We start from the raw sequence: 21655 nt of genomic DNA, 5'->3' as shown, positions 1-21655 counted from the left end.
TGTGACCACTCTCAGCCCTGTGGTGCTGTGATCCTTGCCAGGCCACGGGCTTCCAACTGGAGTTAGGAAGTAGGCTGTGGGCTCAGGGGAGGCTTATAGGACAAAGGGAAGGCTGGGCTGTGAAAGCACTTGAAGGGCCTGGGGAGAGTTTTACTTTCCAGGCCAGGGCTTCTTCTCCCTTTGCACGCAAATGGAATCCCTTCCCCAGTACCTCCACTCACCTCACTGCCTCAAGGCTAACCACACCTGTCCAACCCACAACCCCAGAAGTCAGGGGGAAAAAGTACTGTGGCTCCTTTTAGAACTTTAAGTGCAAATATGAGTTAGCACCCAACTAACCCAGAGGAGCCTGGCAGCCTACAGTCCATAGGGTCGCAAAGAGTCAGACATGACTGAAGCGACTTAGCACACACACACAACCACAGGGGTTCGTGCTTTGCTGCAGGGACTGCCAGTGGGCCCCAAAGGCTCACGGTGACTTGGGGAACTGTTAGTTCAGACCTGATCCTTGTGGTTGTGGTGCTCGGCTCTGGCTGCAGCCAGTGACCTTTCTAGGAGGAGGCTTCAGAGGAATTTGGAAGGTTCCCTGGGGAGACTCTTCCATCATTCACCTTCCTCCAAGGCCTTCTCAGGGTTTGACTGGTACGGTGGCTACTTTTCTGCAGTAACATTTTATCCTTTTATTTGATATCAGATGCCTAAGCCAGAATGAAGAGGTTTGTAGATAACTGGCTTTGTAGTCCAGAGACTAGGGTTTTACTCCTGGCAAAATACTCTACTTAGACAGGGCTACTCTTCTCTGATCTTCCTTTCTCTTCCTCAGTTAATATTTGTAGCAAAACTATCATTGATATAGTGATCTCTTCTGTGTTCAGCACTGTGCCAAATATCTTACCAGATATGAGTTCACTGAATCCTCACAATGAACCTAAGAATGGGGGTGAGGAGGGGACACTACTGTTTTTGTTAATAGATGAGGAAGCTGAAGCTTAAGGAGGTTGAGTAATTTCACAACATCACCAAACAAGTGTGAATTTTGGCCCCAGGTAGTTTTCATTCCATAGGGTGTTAGTCACCTTCAAATGTCTCTGGAGAGCACCATTGATTAGAATAGAACTGCCTGTGCTCCTCTTTGGACTGATTGTTTAAAGAACAATTCTTTAACCTAGTCTAAGTTTCTTTGGATTTCTCATTGTATAGTCATTTTTCAGTATCCATGGGGGTTGTTGGTTCCAGGAACCACGCAGGTGCTCAAGTCTCTTACATAAAGTGGCATAGTATTTGCTTATAGTCTAGGCACAGCCTCCCATATAATTTATACCATTTCCAGATTACTTATAATACTTAATAGCATGTAAATGCTATGTGAATGGGGCTTCCCAGGTGGCGCTAGTAGCAAAGAAGCTGCCTACCAATGCAGGAGACACAAGAGACAGACACAGTTTCTCTTCCTGAGTCGGGGCAATCCCCTGGAGGAAGGCATGGCAACCCAGTATTCTTGCCTGAAAAATCCCATGGACAGAGGAGCCTGGTGAGCTACAGTCCACAGGATTGAAAAGAGTCAGACACAACTGAAGTGACTTGGCACGCAAGCACACTATGTGACTAGTTATAGATATAATGTAAATGCTATGCAAATAGTTGCCAGTGCAAGGCAAGTTAAAATTTTGCTTTTTGGAACTTTCCGGAATTTTAAAAAATATTTTCTATCTGTGGTTGGTTGAACCTGCACATGTTGAACTCATAGTTCCAGAAGGCCAGCTGTATATAAGACAGGTCCTGCCTCTGTGGCTTCTACCAATCCCCACTGTAGAAGCAATCTAAGTTTTTTACAGTCCAAATGCCAGAGTCCACTTCTCTCTGTGCTTTATTCCCATCAGCCGCTCGCTGCTCTCCCACCCTTGGCTCTTCTGCCTTGGCAACCGGTTTTGGAAATGCCCCACCAGTTCAACCTCTGCACCTACATTAGGTCTCTTAGCTTCTTCAGCTGTAGCTCTGTAACTGTGGAGAGGCGGTGGAGGAGATGTGTTGATGTGAGCCTTGAAGGACAGGTTGAATTGGGGTGAGCAGAAAGTAGTTGGTTAGGCATGTGTTGCCTAAGGGGCTGGGTTGGGGGGTGAGGTGTATGTTGTACATGGGTCATGGTGTAGACTTGGGAGTAGGCAGTACCCAGGGAGGGTTTGAGATGGGGTGTCCTGCAGGAGGAAAGGAGGACAGGAGTCTGGGCAGTGTGGGATGCTCAGGGTGCAGGCTGGAATGAGGGGCAGAGCACCAGGCTTCCAATGTCCCCCCTGGTGGAGCAGCTGACTTTTAGGACAGTACCATGGGGCATGTCCAAGGCAGCAGTGGCGAGCCCCGAAGGCAGGTGAATGTGTACCCTCCACCTCCTCTCTCCAGAGCATGGCTTCACCAGAGAGCAAGCTTTGGCTGTGGACTGTCTGAGAGCAGGGGCCTGTGATGATCCACCCTCATATCTCCAGAGCCTAGTCTTGAGTCTGGTGCTTCACAGGCATTCAGGGACTTTCACATGAATGAACAGAGAGACAGGGGAGCGGGGGTGTTGGGTGGGGAGGGAAGCAGGAAGGAAGGGTGGGCCAACAGCAGAGCTTGATGATGAGCTGGGAGCTCCAGGCAAGTGTCAGCCAATCCCAATCCAGGGTCAGGCAACTGGGGCTCACCCTCTGCATCCCCAGTGGTTGTGGGGTCACCATTCATGAGAAAACTCACTCTTCTGGTCTCCTCTGATTCTACTGGGTCAGACAGACTAAGCCCGAATTCAACAACATCTCAGTCCAAATAAGTAAGATCGAAGAAATAAGATTCAAGGAGAGGTAATCTTAGTTCTTTTCCTTACTCAAGGGAAAGCTGCTCTGTTTGGTCAAGACTTCGTCTTGTTTCTGAAGTAAATGTCTCTTGTTCCCACGATCATTAGATTTCAAGTGCAGTTCCTGGTCTTTAAGTGTACAAACTTAAGTTTCTCTTCTCATTGCACAGTCTTTAGTGGGAAAAAGTCGGGGCAGCCCAGTGAACCCCAGCAGGGACAGGTTCCCCAGGATCTTGGGCATTACACAGATGCTTTTGAGCTTGTTAGATAAAAGCTGATTTTTTAAAAAAGTACATTGAGACAGAACTTGAAAACTATAGGCTGACTAATAGTAATCCAAAGACCAGTGTACCTCTAACCACATTTTTGTTTATTTTTAAAGTGTTTCCTTCATGGTTTTTCTTGTGGCTTGCCCATTGCAGTTTGTGCTCTTGTTGTGAGCTTTATCTGTCTTTGACATTGTTTTTGCTGAACTTGGTTTTTCCGAGACCCTCTCTCCTCAGAGGCTCAGTTTCACCCTGCCATCAGCAGTCAGCCAGTTTCGGTGGCAGAAGGGGCCACAGCTGCTTCCTGTCAGCCCCCTGGGGCAGAAGCATGCAGTGGTGTCTCCTCCTGATCTGGGCCCAGGGGCTGAGGCAGGCTCCCCTCCCCACCTCAGGTAAGATCTGAAGTCTAGCCCAGGACAGGACAGGAGGGAAAGCGGGCGGGAAGGGGCGACTAGAGCCAAGGCCTCATCCATCTGATGGAAGGAAATACAGTTTTCAGAGTCCTGGGTCCCCTCGTGGGAGAAAACGCTGTCTCTGAGAAGGAGCTCCAGTTATGTTTTCGGTGGTAGATGAAGGTCTTGGGGTTGTGGGGTGCCTGCCTGGCTGACCCAAAAAAAGAAGCAGGAGGTGAGAAAAGGACTAAGGAGGAGGGATAATGGGTTTGCTGGGAGAAGTTCCCTCCTGCTATATCCTCCTTTCTTCTGTCCTTGAGGAAACTTCTAGAAAAACATAGTATGCTTTTTGTGAGTCAAAAACATCATCGTCACAGATTCCAGATATTCTACTGTTATAGATTGAATTTATGTTAAACCTCTTTCCTTCTGTGTTAAAAATCATAAATAAATGTGTCTGAGAGGGCAGAAATATTTAAAAGTTGTTATAATTTTGTTTCCCTGTTGTTTTCTGAACCATCTGCGGGGGGTCAGTGCTGAGGAGGGTGGTTTTGCCTGGGAGAAACAGAGTTGCTCTTCAAGCTTCCTTTCCTTTAGATTTCAGGGCTTTTCTGAAAATTTTCCAGGCACCCCAAATGGCAGTCAATAAAAACAACCAGGTCTTATTTCAAAGGATAATGGGCCCAGAGCAGAACTGGCTGCCGAAGTGGTGGCCAACAAGGGCCTGTATTTTAGGTAGAGAGACAACAATCAATGAGGTCATCAAGAAATAACATTCCAGCAGAGTGTCCTGAGAGGGTAAAGTGGCTACATTGTATAGGAATTATGGTCTTTATGGGGGAAAGACAGGAGGAACTGGAGAGACTGTCATTCCAAAATCCAATTCTGGTATTTCCCTGGCGATCCAGTGGTTAAGACATCGCCTTCCTGTGCAGCAGGGTGTAGGCTCAATCCCTAGATGGGGACCTAAGATCCCACATGCCTGGTGGCCAAAAAAATCAAAACATAGAACAGAAGCAATATTGTAACAGATTCAATAAAGACTTTAAAAATGGTACACATTAAAAAAAAAAAAATCTAAAAAAAAAAAAAAAAAAAACCAAAGTAAAACACCGAAAACCAATTTTGGCCTCAAAGACTCCTTGGGATTTCTATGGAAAGGTTCAAGACCAGCTGCTAAAAATGCACACTTCTTTCCCCCTCTCTAGGAGCTGTGACAGGCAGAATAGTAACAATGGGGAACATTTCTGCAGAGGAAGGTGGCTCTGTCACCTTACAATGTCACCTCTCCTCCACCACTGCCAAAGTGACCCAAGTCAACTGGAAGCAGCAAGACCAAGTTGTGGCCATTCATCATGCCAGGTTGGGGTGGCATATCGATCCTGCCTTCAGGGAGCGAGTGGTCCCGGACTCCAATCTGGGCCTCACCCTCCAGTCACTGACCAGTAACGACACAGGAGAGTACACCTGCATCTATCACACCTACCCTGACGGGATTTACAAAGGGACACTCTTTCTGCAAGTCCTACGACACTCAGGTATGTCCTCTGGGGCCAGGTGGCTGAGGATCCTCATGCTCGATGATTGAAACACTGCAGAGCAAGACCTCCCAACCCTGGTTCACATTCACATCACCAGGGAGCTTTCAAATGGTATGGAAGCTGGCACCCCATCCCAGACCAGTTCAGTCAGAGCCTCTAGGGGCAGAGCAGGGTATGTTAGATTCTAGAAGCACTCTCGATAGTTTGAATGGTCAGCCATGACTGACCATTTGGGTAATGGTACCTGTTTGGGTAAAAGCACATCTTATGTGTTTTTGTTAGGAAGACCAGTTGTTCAGGTCATTTGAGAAGCGTGTACATGCTCAGTCGCTCAGTCATGTCCAACTCTTTATAACTCTATGGACTGTAGCCCACTAGGCTCCTCTGTCCATGGGGTTTCCTAGGCAAGAATACTGGAGTGGGTTGCCATTTCCTACTCCAGGGCATCTTCCTGACCCAGGGATTGAACCTGAGTCTCATGTGTCTCCTGCATTGGCAGGTGGATTCGTTACTGCTGCACCACCGGGGAAGAACCCATTTGAGAAAGGATCACATTAATTACTTTAGCAGTGATCATGCCAATTAGATTTAGCCTCTCCATTTATAAAGGATTAGAACTCAGTGTGTGCTAAGTGTAAATGTACAAGTTACATTTCTTTAGTACTTGATGGTTTCCCAAAATGTTCTCGCCTTCATTATCCACCTGAACACTTAAACCTCTTTGGAGGGGGGAAATGACTGTTCTCATGGCTGAGGGACAGGATAGAAAGTGACGATGGGCTCAGATGGCCTAGGTCAAATCCTAGTGTTGCTGTGACCTCAGACACAAGATTATTGGGCTTCTCTGTGCCTCGTTTTTCTCAACTGTGAAATGAGGAGAAGATGTAAGACCTTATGAGGTGTGAACATAGGATTGGATTACTGACTAAAAGGAAATGCCCTTAGAATAGCACCTGGAATGTGGCAAGCATGAGGTCGGTGTTAGCTATTAATAGGATCCCCCAATCCCCATATGACTGTAGGGTGGAAGAAGAAGGTGAGCCTGGCCGTTGCTCAGAGTGGTACAGCTGATTTTAATACAGGTTTTCAGGTTCCACTCAACTATACCCTCAGAGCTGCTGTCTGCTGCCATCAATGGTGTGGGAAAGGTTATATGTCTTTTTTTCTTCTTTGTACTTTAATATTAATTTTACTTTTTAATTAAACTTTTCAAAATATCAAATTGATTATAAACACAAAGTTTAATAAAAAGAAAGTATTCACTTGTTTTTTACTGAATGTTATTTGTTTCACTTTGTGACTATTACTGAAAGTGATTTTGTGGAACCGAAGAAGGGAGTGTTAAAAATGGTCTGCTGTGATGTCAAATGCGTGAGGCACAGCCCTGGAGGGATCAGTTACTCATTTTGTGATGGGCTAGGCAGATGCTCTGCTGTCCAAAGAGCTGGGTTTGAAGACTCCAGTCCTGTGATTTGAGAAAAGCCTGGCCAATCCCCACCCCTGGTGCCCGGACACTGAGGTTTCCCTGGACAATGGTTGTCCTTTGCTTCTGGCCTCTTCCCACTCACCTTAGTTTTGTCTTCCCTCTAGTGGCTGAGTACAGCGCTGGGTTCCAGATCCCATTGCTTGGAGCCATGGCCGCAGTGCTAGTGGTCATCTGCACGGCAGTCATCCTGGTGGCCACATTGGCCAGAAAGGTAATGAGTCTGGCTGCACCTCTCAGTCCTGGCCATCCCATCCCTACCACCCATCCTATCCCATCCCTGGTCCTTTCCTGTCCCCTTGCTGTCTAGATGTGATTCCCCCCACTGCTCTCTATGCCTTTTGCCATGGTACTTTCTCTGCCTTTCAGGGCATTGTTTGTGTTCTTTGTCCCTTTCCCTTGTCTAGGAGCTCCTGAAAGTTTGGACCTGTATCCTCCACATCATGCTGTCGCCTACAATTCCTGGCTTCTGCCTGGCCCTTAAGCTACTCCTCTGAGAGTCCGATTTATCTACTGTGAGCTTGATGCATCTTGGGCATCTGCTCTGTGCCAGGGGTTTTTGAACATTAGCTCCTTAAATTTTAATAGCCAGTCACTAGTGCTGGTTACCTAGCGCTTCTGCAGGATGAAAAATCAACACTCCAAAAATTTAGGGGCAAAAGGTGCACGGCAAGATCAGTAGGTTGTACATCGTCCATTATACTTGCTTAAGAGGTCATGTGGCTAAGAGAGTATTGGATGGGAAATTGGAAATTTCTATTCTCAGCATGGAATGTGTGATGATAGGGTTGTTGTTTCATTTTTTGGGTCTCCATTTCTTCATATGTAAAATAGGGATTATGATTCTGCTTACTCTGTATCCCAGAATTGTGATGAACAGGTAGCATATTACACGTGGAAGCTTTATAAACAACGAAGAAATATACTTTCTTCATATATTCATGTCCTTGTGTGGTAACTGGCAGCTACTATTGTGTGCGTGCGTGCTATGACATTTCAGTTGTGTCTGACTCTTTCCGACCCTTTGGACTGTAGGCGGCCAGACTCCCCTGTCCATGGGGTTCTCTCAGCAAGAATACTGGAGTGGGTTGCCATGCCCTCTTCCAGGGGATCTTCCTGGCCCAGGGATCAACCCAAGTCTCCTGCAACTCCTGCATTGGCAGGTGGGTTCTTTATCACTAGTGCCACCTGGGAAGCTACTGATTTGGGTGAAAGAAAGAATTCCCACTCCTTTTTATCTTCCCTCTTGGGTCTTTTAAACCATCCAAGGTTGCCTTAATTTAAGTTACTAAACAAACATTTTGGGGAGTACAAGCCTGTGATTCCTAACACTGTTTTCCACCTCATTCCAGATCCTCCTCCCCAGCCTGCCTACTTTCCCTCCAACTCTGACTGTACTCAGTTAACAACTCAACTCTACAGCCTGCTTTATTCTCTGGACTGGTACCTGGTGCTGTTATTCCTGACACGTATGGGTTTACATCTACCACCTTATTCTCTTCATGTTTGTTTTGCCTGTCTTCTTCCCTAATCTTTTTCTTGCTGCCTTTTGAATTAAGTATTTTTATTATTAAAAACATCTGTTTGGTAGTTATGCATTTTTTCTTTTCTTTAGTAGTTACTCTAGAGATTATAAAATAGATCTCTGATTTATTGTATCTAATGTGTATTAGTACTTTTATCATCTCTTGGATTTTGCAAGAACCTTAGAACACATTAACTCTTTTCTTACCTCCCCAACTTATTGCTATCACTGTCATGGATTTTAGTTCTCTTTCTATTTTAACCACCCACCTGGAAATGATTATTGTCTTATGAGTCAATGTTTGTTTAGATTTACCTTTCTATTGCTCTTCACTTCTTCATGAATGTTCTTTCTTATAACTAGAAGAGTTTTCCTTCTGCCTAAAGAATATCCTTTAGCATTTCCTTGTGAGCAGGCATGCTAGAGATGAATAATCTCACTTTTTGTTTGTCTGAAAATATCTTAATTTTCCTTAATTTAGAAGTGATCTATTTGTTTTTCTGGGTATAGATTTCTATGTTGGCAGTTATTTTCTTTCAACACATGGAAAATACTGTCCCATTGTCTCGGACTTCCCATATTTTTGTTGAGAAATTATAAGGGAGTCTTATTTTTGTTCTGTGAAAGACAGTGTTTGTTTTTGTTTTCTTGTTCTTTAAAATTTTTTCCTTCTCTTTGATTTTCAGCAATTATATGGTGATATAATTGGATATAGTCATCTATGTATTTATTCTGTTTGAGGTTCAGAGTGCTTTTTGAATTTGTTACTTGATATCTTCTTTCAGTTTTGTATCATTCTTGGCTGTTATTTCTTCATATATTAATTCTCTGTCCTTGCTTTCCTTTCCTTCTGGAATTCTAATCACAGGTGATATTTTCAACATTTTCACTTTTTCCCACACCCCTTACCCTCTTTTTGGAATTTTCCATCCACTTGTCTCATCAAATGTTTTCTTTGGATGTGCCTTCCAGTTTACTAAGTATCTTCTTTGATGTATCTAATCTTCTGTTAAACTCATTCATTAAGTTTTAAATTTCCGTTACCATATTTTTCAGATCCACAACCTCTATTTTGTTGTTTGAATAGTTTACAGTCTGCCAAAATTCCTAATCTTGTTTTAAATTCTTTGAAAATATTAATCAGTTATTTTGAAATCTGTGCCTGATAACCCTATTAGTTGTGTTCTCTATGGTCTTTTAATATTTTCTCTTTTTGCTTGTTTCTTGGACCTGTCTTATCTTCTTGACTGTTTATTTTTCATTGAGTGCTGTACTTTCTACTTCAAGACCTGTGGCAATAAATTGAGGCTCTAGGTAATATCATCTTCCTCTAGAGAGGATTCCACTGGCTTCTGTCTGATGACTAGTATGAAAGCACTAGCATTCCTGTCACTTTAATTAAATCAGTGGTGAGAGAATTTAAAGCTGGACCCAACTTTGCTACTTCCTTACTTGTAGAGGGTAGTCCTTTGGGATCCTAACTCAAAGCCTGCAGTGTTTACCAAAGTCTCCCTCCTCAGTGATTTCTGAAATCAAAATTTTCTCCCTCCAGCCAGAAACCCTGGAGTTTATCTGCTTCTTGGCCATGACTTTCAGGAAATTTCTCTAGACGAAAATCTCCCTCAATGCTCATCTCATCTCTCTGGGCTTCCTACTCCTAGACTTTGCTCCCTAGCCCAAAATTTCTCACTGATTTGATAGATTTCGGATGACTACAAATAGACACTTATAATATATTATTTAGCTTTTCTAGCTGTTCTCAATGGAAAGTTTGGTTCAAAGCAACATAGGTAATCATTGTTCCATCAGAAGCAGAACTCCTGTTTCTGACATTGCATTTCCTATCTGCAATCAAAGGCTGACTCTGTTTTTTTTCCATAGTTATTTTATTTGGCTGTGTTGGGTCTTAGTTGCAGCATGCAGGATCTATCGTTGGGGTGGTGCTCAGGCTTCTCTTTAACTGAGGTGTGTGGGCTTTAGTAGTTGCTGTGTACAGGCTTAGCTGTCCCATGGCATGTGGGATCCTAGTTCCCCAACCAGGGATTGAATCCACATCCCCTGCATTGAGAGGCAGATTCTTAATCACTGGACCACCAGGGAAATCCCTCAAAGGCTGAACTACAAGCAGAACATATTTAGCCAGCCCACCCACTCTGTACCTTGGGCTATATTGGGTTAAGACCCCCAACCTGAGTTCTAGCCCCACTTTACCTGATTCCTCATCAGCCATTTAGCCAGAATCTGGCTGGGCCACTGCCAGTCAGAGGGAGAGATTTACACAGCTGTGTGTTCTTAGGCTCAGATTCCATCTGTCTCGCTAATTTTGAGTTCTTGTCTTCTTTTTCCCTTTCTCTCTCTCTTAGAAATGGACCATCCTTTGATTTTCTCTTCTTTCTTATTTAACATCTATTTGACTATTTTTCTCCTGTTACTCCTCTGAAGATCTTCAAGAGCTGCTTCCCTCTCCAGGCCTAAGAGTTGAAATGAAATTGCACAAACTAGAATTGCTTAATAAGAAAGTGCTATTGTAATGTTTTCCCACTTATATGTCATGATAATTTATATTTAAAATAGCCTTAATACTGTATAAGTGTCTAGACTTTGTGTATATTTTCCTATTGTTAATTCTGCTTATGGAGTTACACTTCTGTGCATACTCATGCCTATCACCACTGACTAATCTTGAATTTTCAGTCTAATATCTTACATCTTAAATTCTTAGTTTGTATAGATAAACCCACTTTGCTTTCTGTAACCTATCATCAATACCACGGTATTGATGTAACAGTAACATGTTCCATTTGACAAACATTCTGTCTTCATTCAGATCTGCCAGGGAAGAAATCCCAGGAGCACTTACTCTAACGTTATTTTACTGAGAACAGATTGAAATGAGGATGGGGAAAGGAATTTGGTAGCAGAACCAAAGTCTTATTCCCCTCTGAGTGACAAATTGCCTGGTCTCCCCCAATTAGTGGTCTAATAGTGCTTCAGACACCTGTTGGATTTTGCAGATTTGATCCAGAGGAAGAGAAAGAGATTTTCCAAATGGTAGGAAAACTCATGTGATAGGTGAAAGTTATAGTCTAATACCAACATATGACTGCCTGGTCCACCAATTCGCCTACAAAAATTTCTTGTCCTATGGTTCAGATCCTCACTTCCAGGTTTATGAGGCAAACATTTAGATTGCTGACCGACTTGGTTCATAAGGATGTGGCCACTTATTCCTTGTTGTTCAGTAGGCATCATGGAACAGGGTGCTGGGGATCCAGCGAAATGTGGCTAGTGCTATTGGAAAAATCAATGACTTAATGACTTATAGTATTTTCATTTATGTCTTAGCTATCACAGTAGATAGGTTTAGTAAATGAAACCTCTAGGGGAAAATGAATGCAAGAAAACTGACTGAGTAGAGGAAAGAGGTGAAGAGAACAACGATTGATCTGTGAGCTGGAAGGGAGTTGTTATGGTAGTTGGTGAGCAGATGTCCTCTGCTGTCACCAGTACTCTGCAGCTCTGGCACATGGAAATATGGAGGGTTCTTCAGAAGCAGCAGAGCACATTTTCCTGTTAATGATTAAGACTGATTAATTTTCAGGTCAGTATTCCAGACAAGTTTGTATAAGGGAAAGGGGAAGAGGTGAAAAGAGAGAGTCCAGTAGGTATCAAATTCTGTGGCTCCCCTTCTAAAGTGTTTTATTCACCAGCCCCCTCTTTGACATGTCTGCTGCTTCCTGTTTAAATCAGTTCCTCTGCTTTTTCCTATGCTTTGGCTATGGCTTCTGTCTTCTTTCTCTTATTGCTCAAATGCATTTTATCCTTGTAGTATTTAAGGTCCAGCAGAGAAACAGAGTACTCTTAAGCTGAGTAGTTTGAGGACAGTTTAATAAAGGGATTTACAAAGTATTGGAAAGCTTAGAGGGAAAACATAAGGGGGCATGTAGGAATGTATTGTTACCACCCTGAGATCTTTAGGGGAAAGGAGAGAGAATGATTACTGAAACCTGGAAGGAAGAGTGATTACTAGGCCCTGGAAAGAGAGAGTTGTGTGGAGAGGACCACCTTGAGAAATACTTTAATCTTTGATTGAGGATCACAGCCAGTCCAAGTCCACCCTGCAGAGAGAATGCTGGGGAACATATACCCTCACCTCACTCTCCTTCCCTCCATTCTCCTACTGTTGCTTTGCATTGACTTAACCCAGACTGAAGCCAGAGAGCGAGAGAAATCACTGGGTCAGTATGAATCCACCTGCAATGTGAGAGACCTGGGTTCGATCCCTGGGTTGGGAAGAGCCCCTAGAGAGGGCATGGCAACCCATTCCAGTATTCCTGCCTGGAGAATCCCCATGGGCAGGGGAGACTAGTGGGCTACAGTCCATGGGGTCACAAAGAGTCGGATATGACTGAATACCTAAACACAACACAGCACACATGTGTAGTTCAGTCTCCTTAGGACACAGAAGAGGGCACAGAAGGATGGAGAGTGACGTTGAGGGGTGAACAGACAGTATCCACACCATGACTATTATAGATCTTGACTTTCTACACTTCAATCTTCTCTCATGTATCCTTGAACTCTTGATTATACATTTAAGCAATACCCTTGTCAGCTGTCCATCTATATTTCTCCTGGGACCACTGGGCTTTATTAGCCATCTTAGTACTGCTATGGGCCAGGTTTCCTTGGCTGCCATTGCAGTAATTACATCCACTTTGTTTCTTATGTGCTGCCATCTGCCCCTATATTATTTGGGGGATCTCCTCATCCCTGTTGCTGCTGGGGATCCAGATCTATACATCATCACCTACTTCAACCCCAGCATACAGAGGAGAGCTACCTCTGAGCCCCTCAGTGATGCTGGTGGTTTCTTCATTAGCACATTCCTTTCCACTTTAGGAAAAGGGTGTCCTCTGGATCTTCTCCAGAAACATAAGCAGCTATTGAAGTTTCAAAATTATGTAGTACAGAGATTGGCAAAGTTTCTTTGTAAAGGGCCAGAATCTTTTAGCTTTTGTGGGCCGTCCAGTCTCTGCTGCAACAATTCAACAATGCCATCCTATGGTGAAAGGAACACAGATAATATGTAAATAAATGAGTTGGCCATGTTTCAATAAATCTTTATTTATAAACACTGAAATTTAAATTTTATATAATTTTCATGTTTAATAAAATATTATTCTTTTGAATTTTTTGAACCACTTAAAAATATAAAATCCACTTTTAGCCCATGGGCAGTGCAAAAGCCTGTGGTGCCCCAGATTTGACCTGTGGGTCTTAGTTTGCCAATTCCTGATTTAGTAAGTTGTATTGGGAAAAATGGGCTTCCCTCGAAGCTCAGTTAGTAATCTGCCTGTAATGCAGGAGACCTGAGTTCGATTCCTGGGTTGGGAAGATCCCCTGGAGAAGGAAATGGCAATCCACTCTAGTATTATTGCTTGGAGAATCCCATGGACAGAGGAGGCTGGCAGGCTACAGTCCATGGGGTTGCAAGAGTCAGACATGTCTTAGCGAATAGATCACCACCACCATTTGGAAAAACACTGTCCTTTCCTCTCCTCTACTCTTAGCAGTGCACAGAACACTTCTGCCACCAGATGTTCCCACACTGACCAATTCTGCCACATTATCTGAACGTCCTATAAGCAATCCAGTTCTGACAGTATCTATCTGTAGTTAACATCGGCTCCCAGAAGTTAGGGCTCACTCCTCCAAGACAGCCCTCACTTCAGATGCCAGTTGCAAGTCCCAGGTTGTCACCTGTGCCTTGACTGCTGCTGCGGCTTAGTCACTTCAGTCACGTCTGACTCTGTGCAACCCCATGGACTATAGCCTGCTATGTTCATTGTCCATGGGGATTCTCCAGCAAGAATACTGGAGTGGGTTTCCATGCCTTCCTCCAGGAGATCTTCCCCATCCAGGAATCAAACCCAGGTCTTCCACATTGCAGGCAGATTGTTTACCATCTGAGCCACCAGGGAAGTCTGACTGGTTGTAAATTGAGGTTTCCACAGTCCCCTCCTTGGATTTGATAATTTGCTAAGATGGCTCACAGAACTCAAGGGAACACTTACATGCACCAATTTATTATACAATAAAGAATTTGATAGAGGATACAGATGAAGAGCCAAATGAAGGAAATACATGGGATGGGGTCTCAAAAGGTCCCAAGCACAGGAGCTTCTGTCCTCATGGAGCTGGGTGTGCTGCCCTCCAAGAGTGTGGATGTATTCAGCAACCCAGAAACTCTCCAATCCCATACTGTTGGGGTTTTTAATGGAGACCTCATCACACAGGCATGATTGGTTATTAACTCATTTTCCAGTCCCCTCCACTCCCTGGAGAATAGGGGTTAGGACCAGAAGTTCCGAGCTTCTCCTCATGGCTTGGTCATTCTGGTGACCAGCCTCCATGTGAGAGCACACCAAAAGTCACCTTCTTAGAACAAAAGACACTCCTGTCATCCAGAATATTCCAAGGGATTTAGGAGCCTTGTGTATGACATTCCCATCACTTGGGAAATATTGGGGTCAGGAACTGGGATTTAATGAAGACCAGATATTAACATGAACTGGGGGTAGAGACCAATATATGCTTCTTACTATTCCACATGGGTCCATGATAGCAGTGTCTGGGGAGTGGGAACACTGGTTGGGTGAGGAGGCGATCTGAGCAGAACACCAGCTGCATTTCCTACAGACCCTGAGAGCCAATAGGTTGCATTATTTAGGAGTTTGGGCTTTGAAATCAGACAGACCTAGGCTTTGGATCCTAGGTCTACCACTTGAGTAGCTCAGCCACCTAACTTTGCTGACCCTCAGTTTCTTCATCTGTAAAATGGGAATAATAATTATGGCACTGCCCTATTAGAGTTGTAGAAAAACTCAAGTCTAATAATTCAAATAAGGCACCTGGCGCTTTTCTTGATATGGATTAGTAACTGTTCTTTATTAAGTTCTTATAATTATTATAAAATTTATTTACTATAACACCTCATAATACTTGGTGCTCAATAGTTAGAGTGCATAGACTGATGAGGTAAATGAGAATTTGATGACCAACTATTGGGAAAAGTGCCCCCAGGGGACCTTGTGTAAGGGAAAGGAGAGATGGGTATGTCCAGCTCCAAGACAGTGGCTGCCAACTGTACTTATGTTCCCCAAGAGGACAGTGTGTGTCCTGCAATCTCCATAGCTCCCTGTGGTCCTTTAGAACAACATCAGTGCATTAATCCCAGACTTGTTTTCTATGCTGATTATGTAGGGTTCCCAACACAGGATGGAATGAAAACAGACCAGTTGAGAGACCCATCTCAGACATATTTACATTTCCCAGAGGAATTTTGGGAGCCAAAATAGTCCTGTGATTTAAAGGCAAGGGTAGGCAGTCTAAGAATGGGAAGGAGAATACATACACTATCAGGAAAATTCACAATCAGCTCTTTGAGAACTGGGTATCAGTATTTTTTTAAATGGATAGAGTTGCATTAAGGGATATAGGACTCCTTTTAAGCACAGCATCACGTGACCTACAATAACCACCCATTCCTTCACACCCACAGTAAAGTGCAGCCACTCCTACTGAAAAGGAGTGAATAAAACAGTCTGTAGGACCCGCTCCTCAGGGCCAGCAGTGTGACCCTGCTCCTAAGTTTTGATATGTGTTCAAGGTGCCCATCCGTGCAACCCACCCTCCCATTCAGCCTCTCTGCATATACTTGTATCCTGTTGAGCTTGACACTAGCCAGTAGTGAAGACGGTTCTCTTATTTTTGAAGCAGTGAGGTGGACAGAATGAAATGTGGTTTGTGTTCATTGTTATTTTCCAAGCCTGTTTGCAGCTCTTTGTAATTGTGTCATTTGGATCTATGGTGGGGCTGGGTGACCTGCTTTAGAGCAGCATCTGTGAAGGCTGAGAGACTGTCACCTTTGCATCACGTGCCATCAGGCATTTCTTGTGCCACCCCGCTTGTGCCTGCTATTCTTTGATTTTTTTTTTTTTGCCTCTAAGCACGACCCTCACCTGTGATACTGTCATGGGGATGTGATGGCTGATTTCACATCCTTGATTTCCCCAAACAGATTTCACTGTCTGTCCTCTTGCCTCATAAGTACATATGTACCTGTCTCACCATGAGTCCATATTTTGATTTGAAAAATCTTGTTCATTTAGATTTGGGGCTGGTGGGGTGGGCGAGAAGAAAGAGAGAGTGTTGTATGTGTATGTGTGTGTGTGTGTGTGTGTGTGTGTGTGTGTATGTTTTAGTCCTAAGACATACAATGAGCATCTATTATGGGCTCTGAGGTTACCAAGAGGAACACAGCACAGATCCTTCCCTCAGGAGAGCTCACAGTTTGGGGTCTAAAGAGACAGAAGGGTAAACAATTATAGACAGCATCAAAGGTTACAACGGAGAACACCCAGGACCATAGTGGAACACACAGGAAGGATGTAACTCTGCTGGCAGGATCAAAGATGTCTACCTGAACAGCATGCTGTAGAGCTGAGTCTGGAGGAAGGAGCAAATAACTTTTCAGGGAACTGTGGGGAACAGACAGTAGGGGTAACATATACCCAATCGGAAGCAGTGCATGGCATTTAGAAACTGCGAGATGAGAGGCAGTTTGGCTAAGAAGAGCATGGCTCAGAGTCAGACAAACTCAAGTCAGAACTGAGATTTCACCTGTCTGAGCCTATCAGCTCACTCAAAAGTAGAAACTTCAATAGGTTGTTGCTGAGATGACATAAAGAAGCTAGCCCACTTGGTGCTCATAGCAGATTCTCAATAAATGGTGCCTCTTTGGCACCCAGGCCCTATACTTGAACTTGGAGTGTTGATTAGGGAAGCACTGCAGGAAATGAAGCTGGGAAGGCAAGTATGACCAGATCACAAAAGGCATTTTGGGGCGCATTACTCACAGTCTCCTGTGGGGCATATGGTGAAACTGTGGACTTTCTTCCCAGAAAAATGCACTTTACACAACGCTGTTAATACAGCTCAAGGGGTTTGAAGTCCACCTGTGGCATTTATAGGTGGTTAAGCACCTGCCCATAGACACCAGGGGCCATGGATGAGTTTTAGGGCAGAAGCATAGCAGGATCCAACTTCCATTTTTGAAGGATGGTGACCGTGTGGAAGTTGGAGCCGAGGTTAGAGGGAATCTAGAGAGTGGTGAGTCTGGAAGTACAGGTGAGAGATGAGACATGGAAGTGGATGAAAAAAGAGGGGCTCAATTTCAGAGCTACTTTAGAATAAAATCAGATGGGATTTTATGGCCCACAGGAATTTTTTTAAAAGTTATTTATTAGGCTCTGATATTTGTGTGCATGCTCATTCGTGTCTGGCTCTTTGCAACCCTATGGACTGTAGCCTGCCAGGTTCCTCTGTCCATGGGATTTTTCAGGCAAGAATACTGGAGTATTGCTATTTCCTCCTCCAGGGAATCTTTGTGACCTAGAGATCGAACCCGCATCTCTTGCATTGGCAGGCAGATTCTTTTATCCATTGAACCACCTGGGAAGCCCAAGCTCTGATATTTACTTATTTATTTATGTTTTGGCCACACTGCACAGCATGTAGGATCTTAATTCCCCATCCAGGGATGGAAATCAGCATCCCTTGCTTTGGAAGCACAGGAATCTCAACCACTGGACTGCCGGGGAAGTCCCGACCCATTGGAGTTTAGTATTAGCCTCCAGATTTCTGGTCGTCTGGTACCATAAATCAGGACAGCTTGCTGTGTGCCAGTGGTGAGGGGTGAGGCTCCCCATCAGCAGCTGGACCTCTGTGTCTGGAGCTCAGGGCAGAAGCCTGGGCTAGTTTGGATAGGGATGTGGGGATCCTCAGAGGACAGAGGGTGGGTGGAGATGTACATAAGGATGAATTGTTGAGCTGCTGTACAGAGGAAGAGAGAGTGTTGGGTATGACAGACCAGAGGCGGAAGCCTGGAAAAACGTCTTTATCTGGGGAGATGAAGTGTAAGCAAAAAAAGAAAAAGAGCAAGCTCAGCTAAGAAAGGAGGTGGGAGACTTCTCAGGAAGGGGTGGAGAAGCAAGAGAGAGTGATGCCATGGGAGCAGTGAAGCAAGGAAGGCGAACATCTCAGAGGGAAGCAAGCGGTCAGCAGTGTCAGAGGCAGCCAGGGAGCGGTGACAGACGGGCCCGGAAGCCGCCTCCCCAGCTCAGCCGACCGGAAGGAGATGTGGGGGAGCCTGGAGCCTTTCAGTGGAGCGGCTGGGGCTGAAAGCTGGCCATGAGGGGGTCAAGAAATTAAGGGTTAAGGAACTGGTGTTGATAAGAACACAATGTGTGTGTGTGTGTGTGTGTGTGTGTGTGTGTGTGTGTAAGAAAGGCAGAGATAATTATTACTGGATCATATTGGAGAGTCACATTTGAATGATATCCCCACATATTCACTTTGTGGGTTTTTTTGTTTGTTTGTATTTTGGGAAGAAATCTCTCAGAATCCGTTCTGCGGAAGGTGACCTTGGGAAGAGGCGGTCTGAACCCGAGGCGTCCAGGCCCAGGGTCGAGTCCTCCCCCGGCAGCTGTGTGCAGGCAGATGCCGGCCTGTGCGGGGACGCGGGCGGAGAGGACCACGCCGAGGCCGAGCCGCATGAGTACTTCAACGTCCTGAGCTACAGAAGCCTGGCCAGCTTCAGCTTCCCTACCGAGACGGGTTAGCGCCCGGGCATCCTCCAGGAGACCCAGTGCGGTCTTTGTCGTCACAGATGGACGTATTGGCATCTGAACCTCACGGTTCTGTGTGTATGTATGTGTGTGCATGTGTGTGCGTGTGTGTTCTGTCAAGTGAATGCATGTCATCCTCCTCTGTGTCTATGTTTCCTCTACCGGTCCCTCCAGTTCCATGGTGCAGACCCCAGTCAGGAGCTTGTGTTTGATTACAAATGTGAAGTTAGAAAACCGAACAAAGACCTGACCTGGTTTTGAATTTGGCAGTGGGAGCAGATCCTGTGGCTGAGATCTGCATCCCCTCTGAAAGCACTGGGCAGGGCTTAGGGCTATAGGGCTTTGTGGTGGGTGATGGTGGTGGGGTGACTGCAGAGAAACCTCATTTCATTTGTCACTGTCATTTTCATCAATGTTCACACAGTGGAGGCATGCTACCAGCTTCTATTGGGCTTCCCAGATGGTGCTAGTGGTAAAGAACTCACCTGCCAGTACAAGAGATGTAAGAGACGTGGGTTAGATCCCTGGGTTGGGAAGATGCTCTGGAGGAGGGCATGGCAACACACTCTAGTATTCTTGCCTGGAGAATCCCCATGGACAGAGGAGCCTGGCACACTACAGTCCATAGGGTCCCAAAGAGTTGAACACGTCTGAGCGACTTAGCACACATGTACCTGCTTCTGTGCAGATTGAAGGATGAGTAAATGCAGACTCCTTCAGAGTCCTAGCCCTGTAAGAACTCACAGTTAAGTCAGGAGACAACATGTTCATTAAAAGGTAGTGAGGAGATAAGGGTCGAAGACACAGGCCTTTAGGAGGAAATGTCAGTTCAGGATGAGATGGTCAGGATAAGCTTTTCTGTGGGTAAGTGGCTTGGGAGGATGTGGGGAACAGTGAGGCTGGGCTGGGAGAGCAAGAGTTTTGTCTAGGGAAGTCATAGATAGGAAAGTTGAGAGGTAAAAGTCCCACACAGAAGACCCTGGCACCAAGGGAGCAAGCAAGACTTCAGAGTTTATTTTCTGGGCAGACTGTTCAAATCTCCTTTTGCTGTATGTACTCAGAGGCCAGTGATGGCCGAATACAGAGAACTCTAGGCTTTTCCAGCCATATGTGCTGGGGAAGCCTACAGAAATGGTGCATGTCCACTGCAGGAGCTATAGTTTGATACTTGGACTGTGATCTACTTCTCTATCAATCTACCATTGAGTCTTTGAAGAAAGAATCTGTTTCCCACCAAAGAGGAAATCTTAATTTTTAAAATAGAGACTCTTCCTAGAAAAACAAAAGAGGATGATAGCAGGTTTAAAAAAATGAGCACCTCAAACTAGCTGCTTGGAACCCTTACAGTCATGCCCTTACCTTTTTGTGCTGGGGTTGGAGTGGCATCAGAGTGGCTCATTTCTGGCATTCAGGCTTTATCCTCCCACCACCTCTCTTAGAAAAAGGAGGGAGGTTGGGTTTACAGGAGACAGATTTTCTTTCATGGGCCCAGGAACTGAGAGAAAATGTGAACCTAGACTGTCCTTTGCCAGAAGATCCCCTGGAGAAGGAAATGGCAACCCACTCCAGTTCTCTTGTCTGGAAAATCCCATGGACAGAGGAGCCTGGTAGGCTATGGTCCAAGGGGTCGCAAAGAGTCGGACACGACTGAGCAACTTTACTTTCACTTTCTTTTCACTTTCAAAATAGAGCATTGCCCTGCTCCCTCAGAATCAGGCTGTTGAGGGAGAAGACAATTCAACTCCTACTCCTCCTTGGATTTTGATTTTTCTCACTTCTGTATCAAACAGGTATGTAGTCAGGAGCAATGAACTGAAATATGTCCAGAATGCCAAGTCCTTTGGAAGAGAGATAGACACTTATAAAAATGCTGCTTTTTGCCATGGCAGTTCACAATTTCTTTCTTGCAAGGCTAGTGCAGATTGGTTGGGAGTAGAAGACAATTCACAATTCACAAATGAACTAACATATAATGACAAAAAGGGAGTGGTACTTTGATTTGAAGAAGATGCAAATTTGGTTGAGGCCAGACCAAGAGATGGATGCCATTTAACATGACTATGATAGTTATTTAACATGATTAGATAGGGAAACATTTCCAAAAGTCGTTTGGATGGTACTAAAAATACAAAGGGACCCATAGATGTTGCAAATGGGTCAGGTTATTAAAATGAGATTGAATTAGACAAAATATAAATCTGAAAGTAGAATATAAATTCAATAATGAAGCAGATTTTCTCTGGAGAACTGAGAAGATAGTCCCCTAAAAGCCATATACCTGGATACATGCCTGTCCAGTACAGCAATCACTCTCCAGGTGTGGCTCTCACATGGCATGTGGTTAGTCCTATTGAGCTGGACTGTGCTAGAAGCAGAAAATACACACCAGATTGTGAAAACAATGTGAATAATAGAAATGTAAATGGTCACATGATTAATTGAAAAATATTGCTTACATGTTGAAATTATAATATTTTGTATATATTGTGTTAAATAAAATATATTATTAAAATGGATTTCACCTGTTTCTTTTTACTTTCTTAATGTGGCTACTGGAAAATCTAAAATTGCATATGTAGCTCCCATTATATTTGCGTTGGACTGTGAAGCCATAGACTTTAAATCCCAGTTAAGGTGGTACCTAAAATGGGTGTCTATCTATGACTGGTAGGCTCTGTCTCTCTCTCTATCATTCAAAATAGGGACTGAGGAAGGTTTCCTCTCTTACTGTGTCCTTTGAGAAAAAAAAGATCACAAGAGAGATTGAGGTGGGGGACCACTAAGTATAGACAAGAAAAGCTCCTAAGAGCTCCTGGATCCCCTCTTAGAGTCCATGATAGGGGGAAGGGAGAATAAATGGATCAATAAATGTGAGTTTGAAGAAAAATACATTTACACCATACTCCTTATCACTCCACATTCTAAGCCTGGGC

At 44.4% G+C, this 21655-nt stretch overlaps 1 protein-coding gene across 3 annotated transcripts; it reads left to right on the top strand.

The window, feature by feature from the left end:
* The first annotated feature begins 3273 nt into the window (after positions 1-3273).
* On the top strand, positions 3274-21238 carry TIGIT (T cell immunoreceptor with Ig and ITIM domains). Of its 3 annotated transcripts, none has more exons than XM_061167164.1 (4): positions 3274-3482; positions 4691-5020; positions 6614-6720; positions 7542-8064. In XM_061167164.1, exons 1-4 carry the CDS (start codon positions 3419-3421, stop codon positions 7686-7688), a joined length of 648 nt encoding a protein of 215 aa, XP_061023147.1. In that variant the 5' UTR covers positions 3274-3418; the 3' UTR covers positions 7689-8064. The 3 variants fall into 3 exon arrangements, with proteins under 3 accessions (XP_061023147.1, XP_061023148.1, XP_061023146.1); XM_061167165.1 differs by lacking the exon at positions 7542-8064 and adding an exon at positions 6914-7399 and having other exon boundaries at positions 3276-3482; XM_061167163.1 differs by lacking the exon at positions 7542-8064 and adding an exon at positions 18486-21238 and having other exon boundaries at positions 3282-3482.
* The last annotated feature ends 417 nt before the right edge of the window (positions 21239-21655 follow it).

The sequence above is a fragment of the Dama dama genome, chromosome 19, assembly GCF_033118175.1.
Source record: "Dama dama isolate Ldn47 chromosome 19, ASM3311817v1, whole genome shotgun sequence".
Classification (NCBI taxonomy): domain Eukaryota; kingdom Metazoa; phylum Chordata; class Mammalia; order Artiodactyla; family Cervidae; genus Dama; species Dama dama.
This window is presented reverse-complemented; position numbering and strand designations above follow the sequence as displayed.

Bases quoted from the DNA above. Each gene is read 5' to 3' on its own strand.
- TIGIT (XM_061167163.1), top strand. From the start codon at position 3,419: ATGCAGTGGTGTCTCCTCCTGATCTGGGCCCAGGGGCTGAGGCAGGCT. The intron at 3,483-4,690 runs GTAAGATCTGAA...CCCCCTCTCTAG, and splicing joins GGCTCCCCTCCCCACCTCAG to GAGCTGTGACAGGCAGAATA. The intron at 5,021-6,613 runs GTATGTCCTCTG...TCTTCCCTCTAG, and splicing joins GCAAGTCCTACGACACTCAG to TGGCTGAGTACAGCGCTGGG.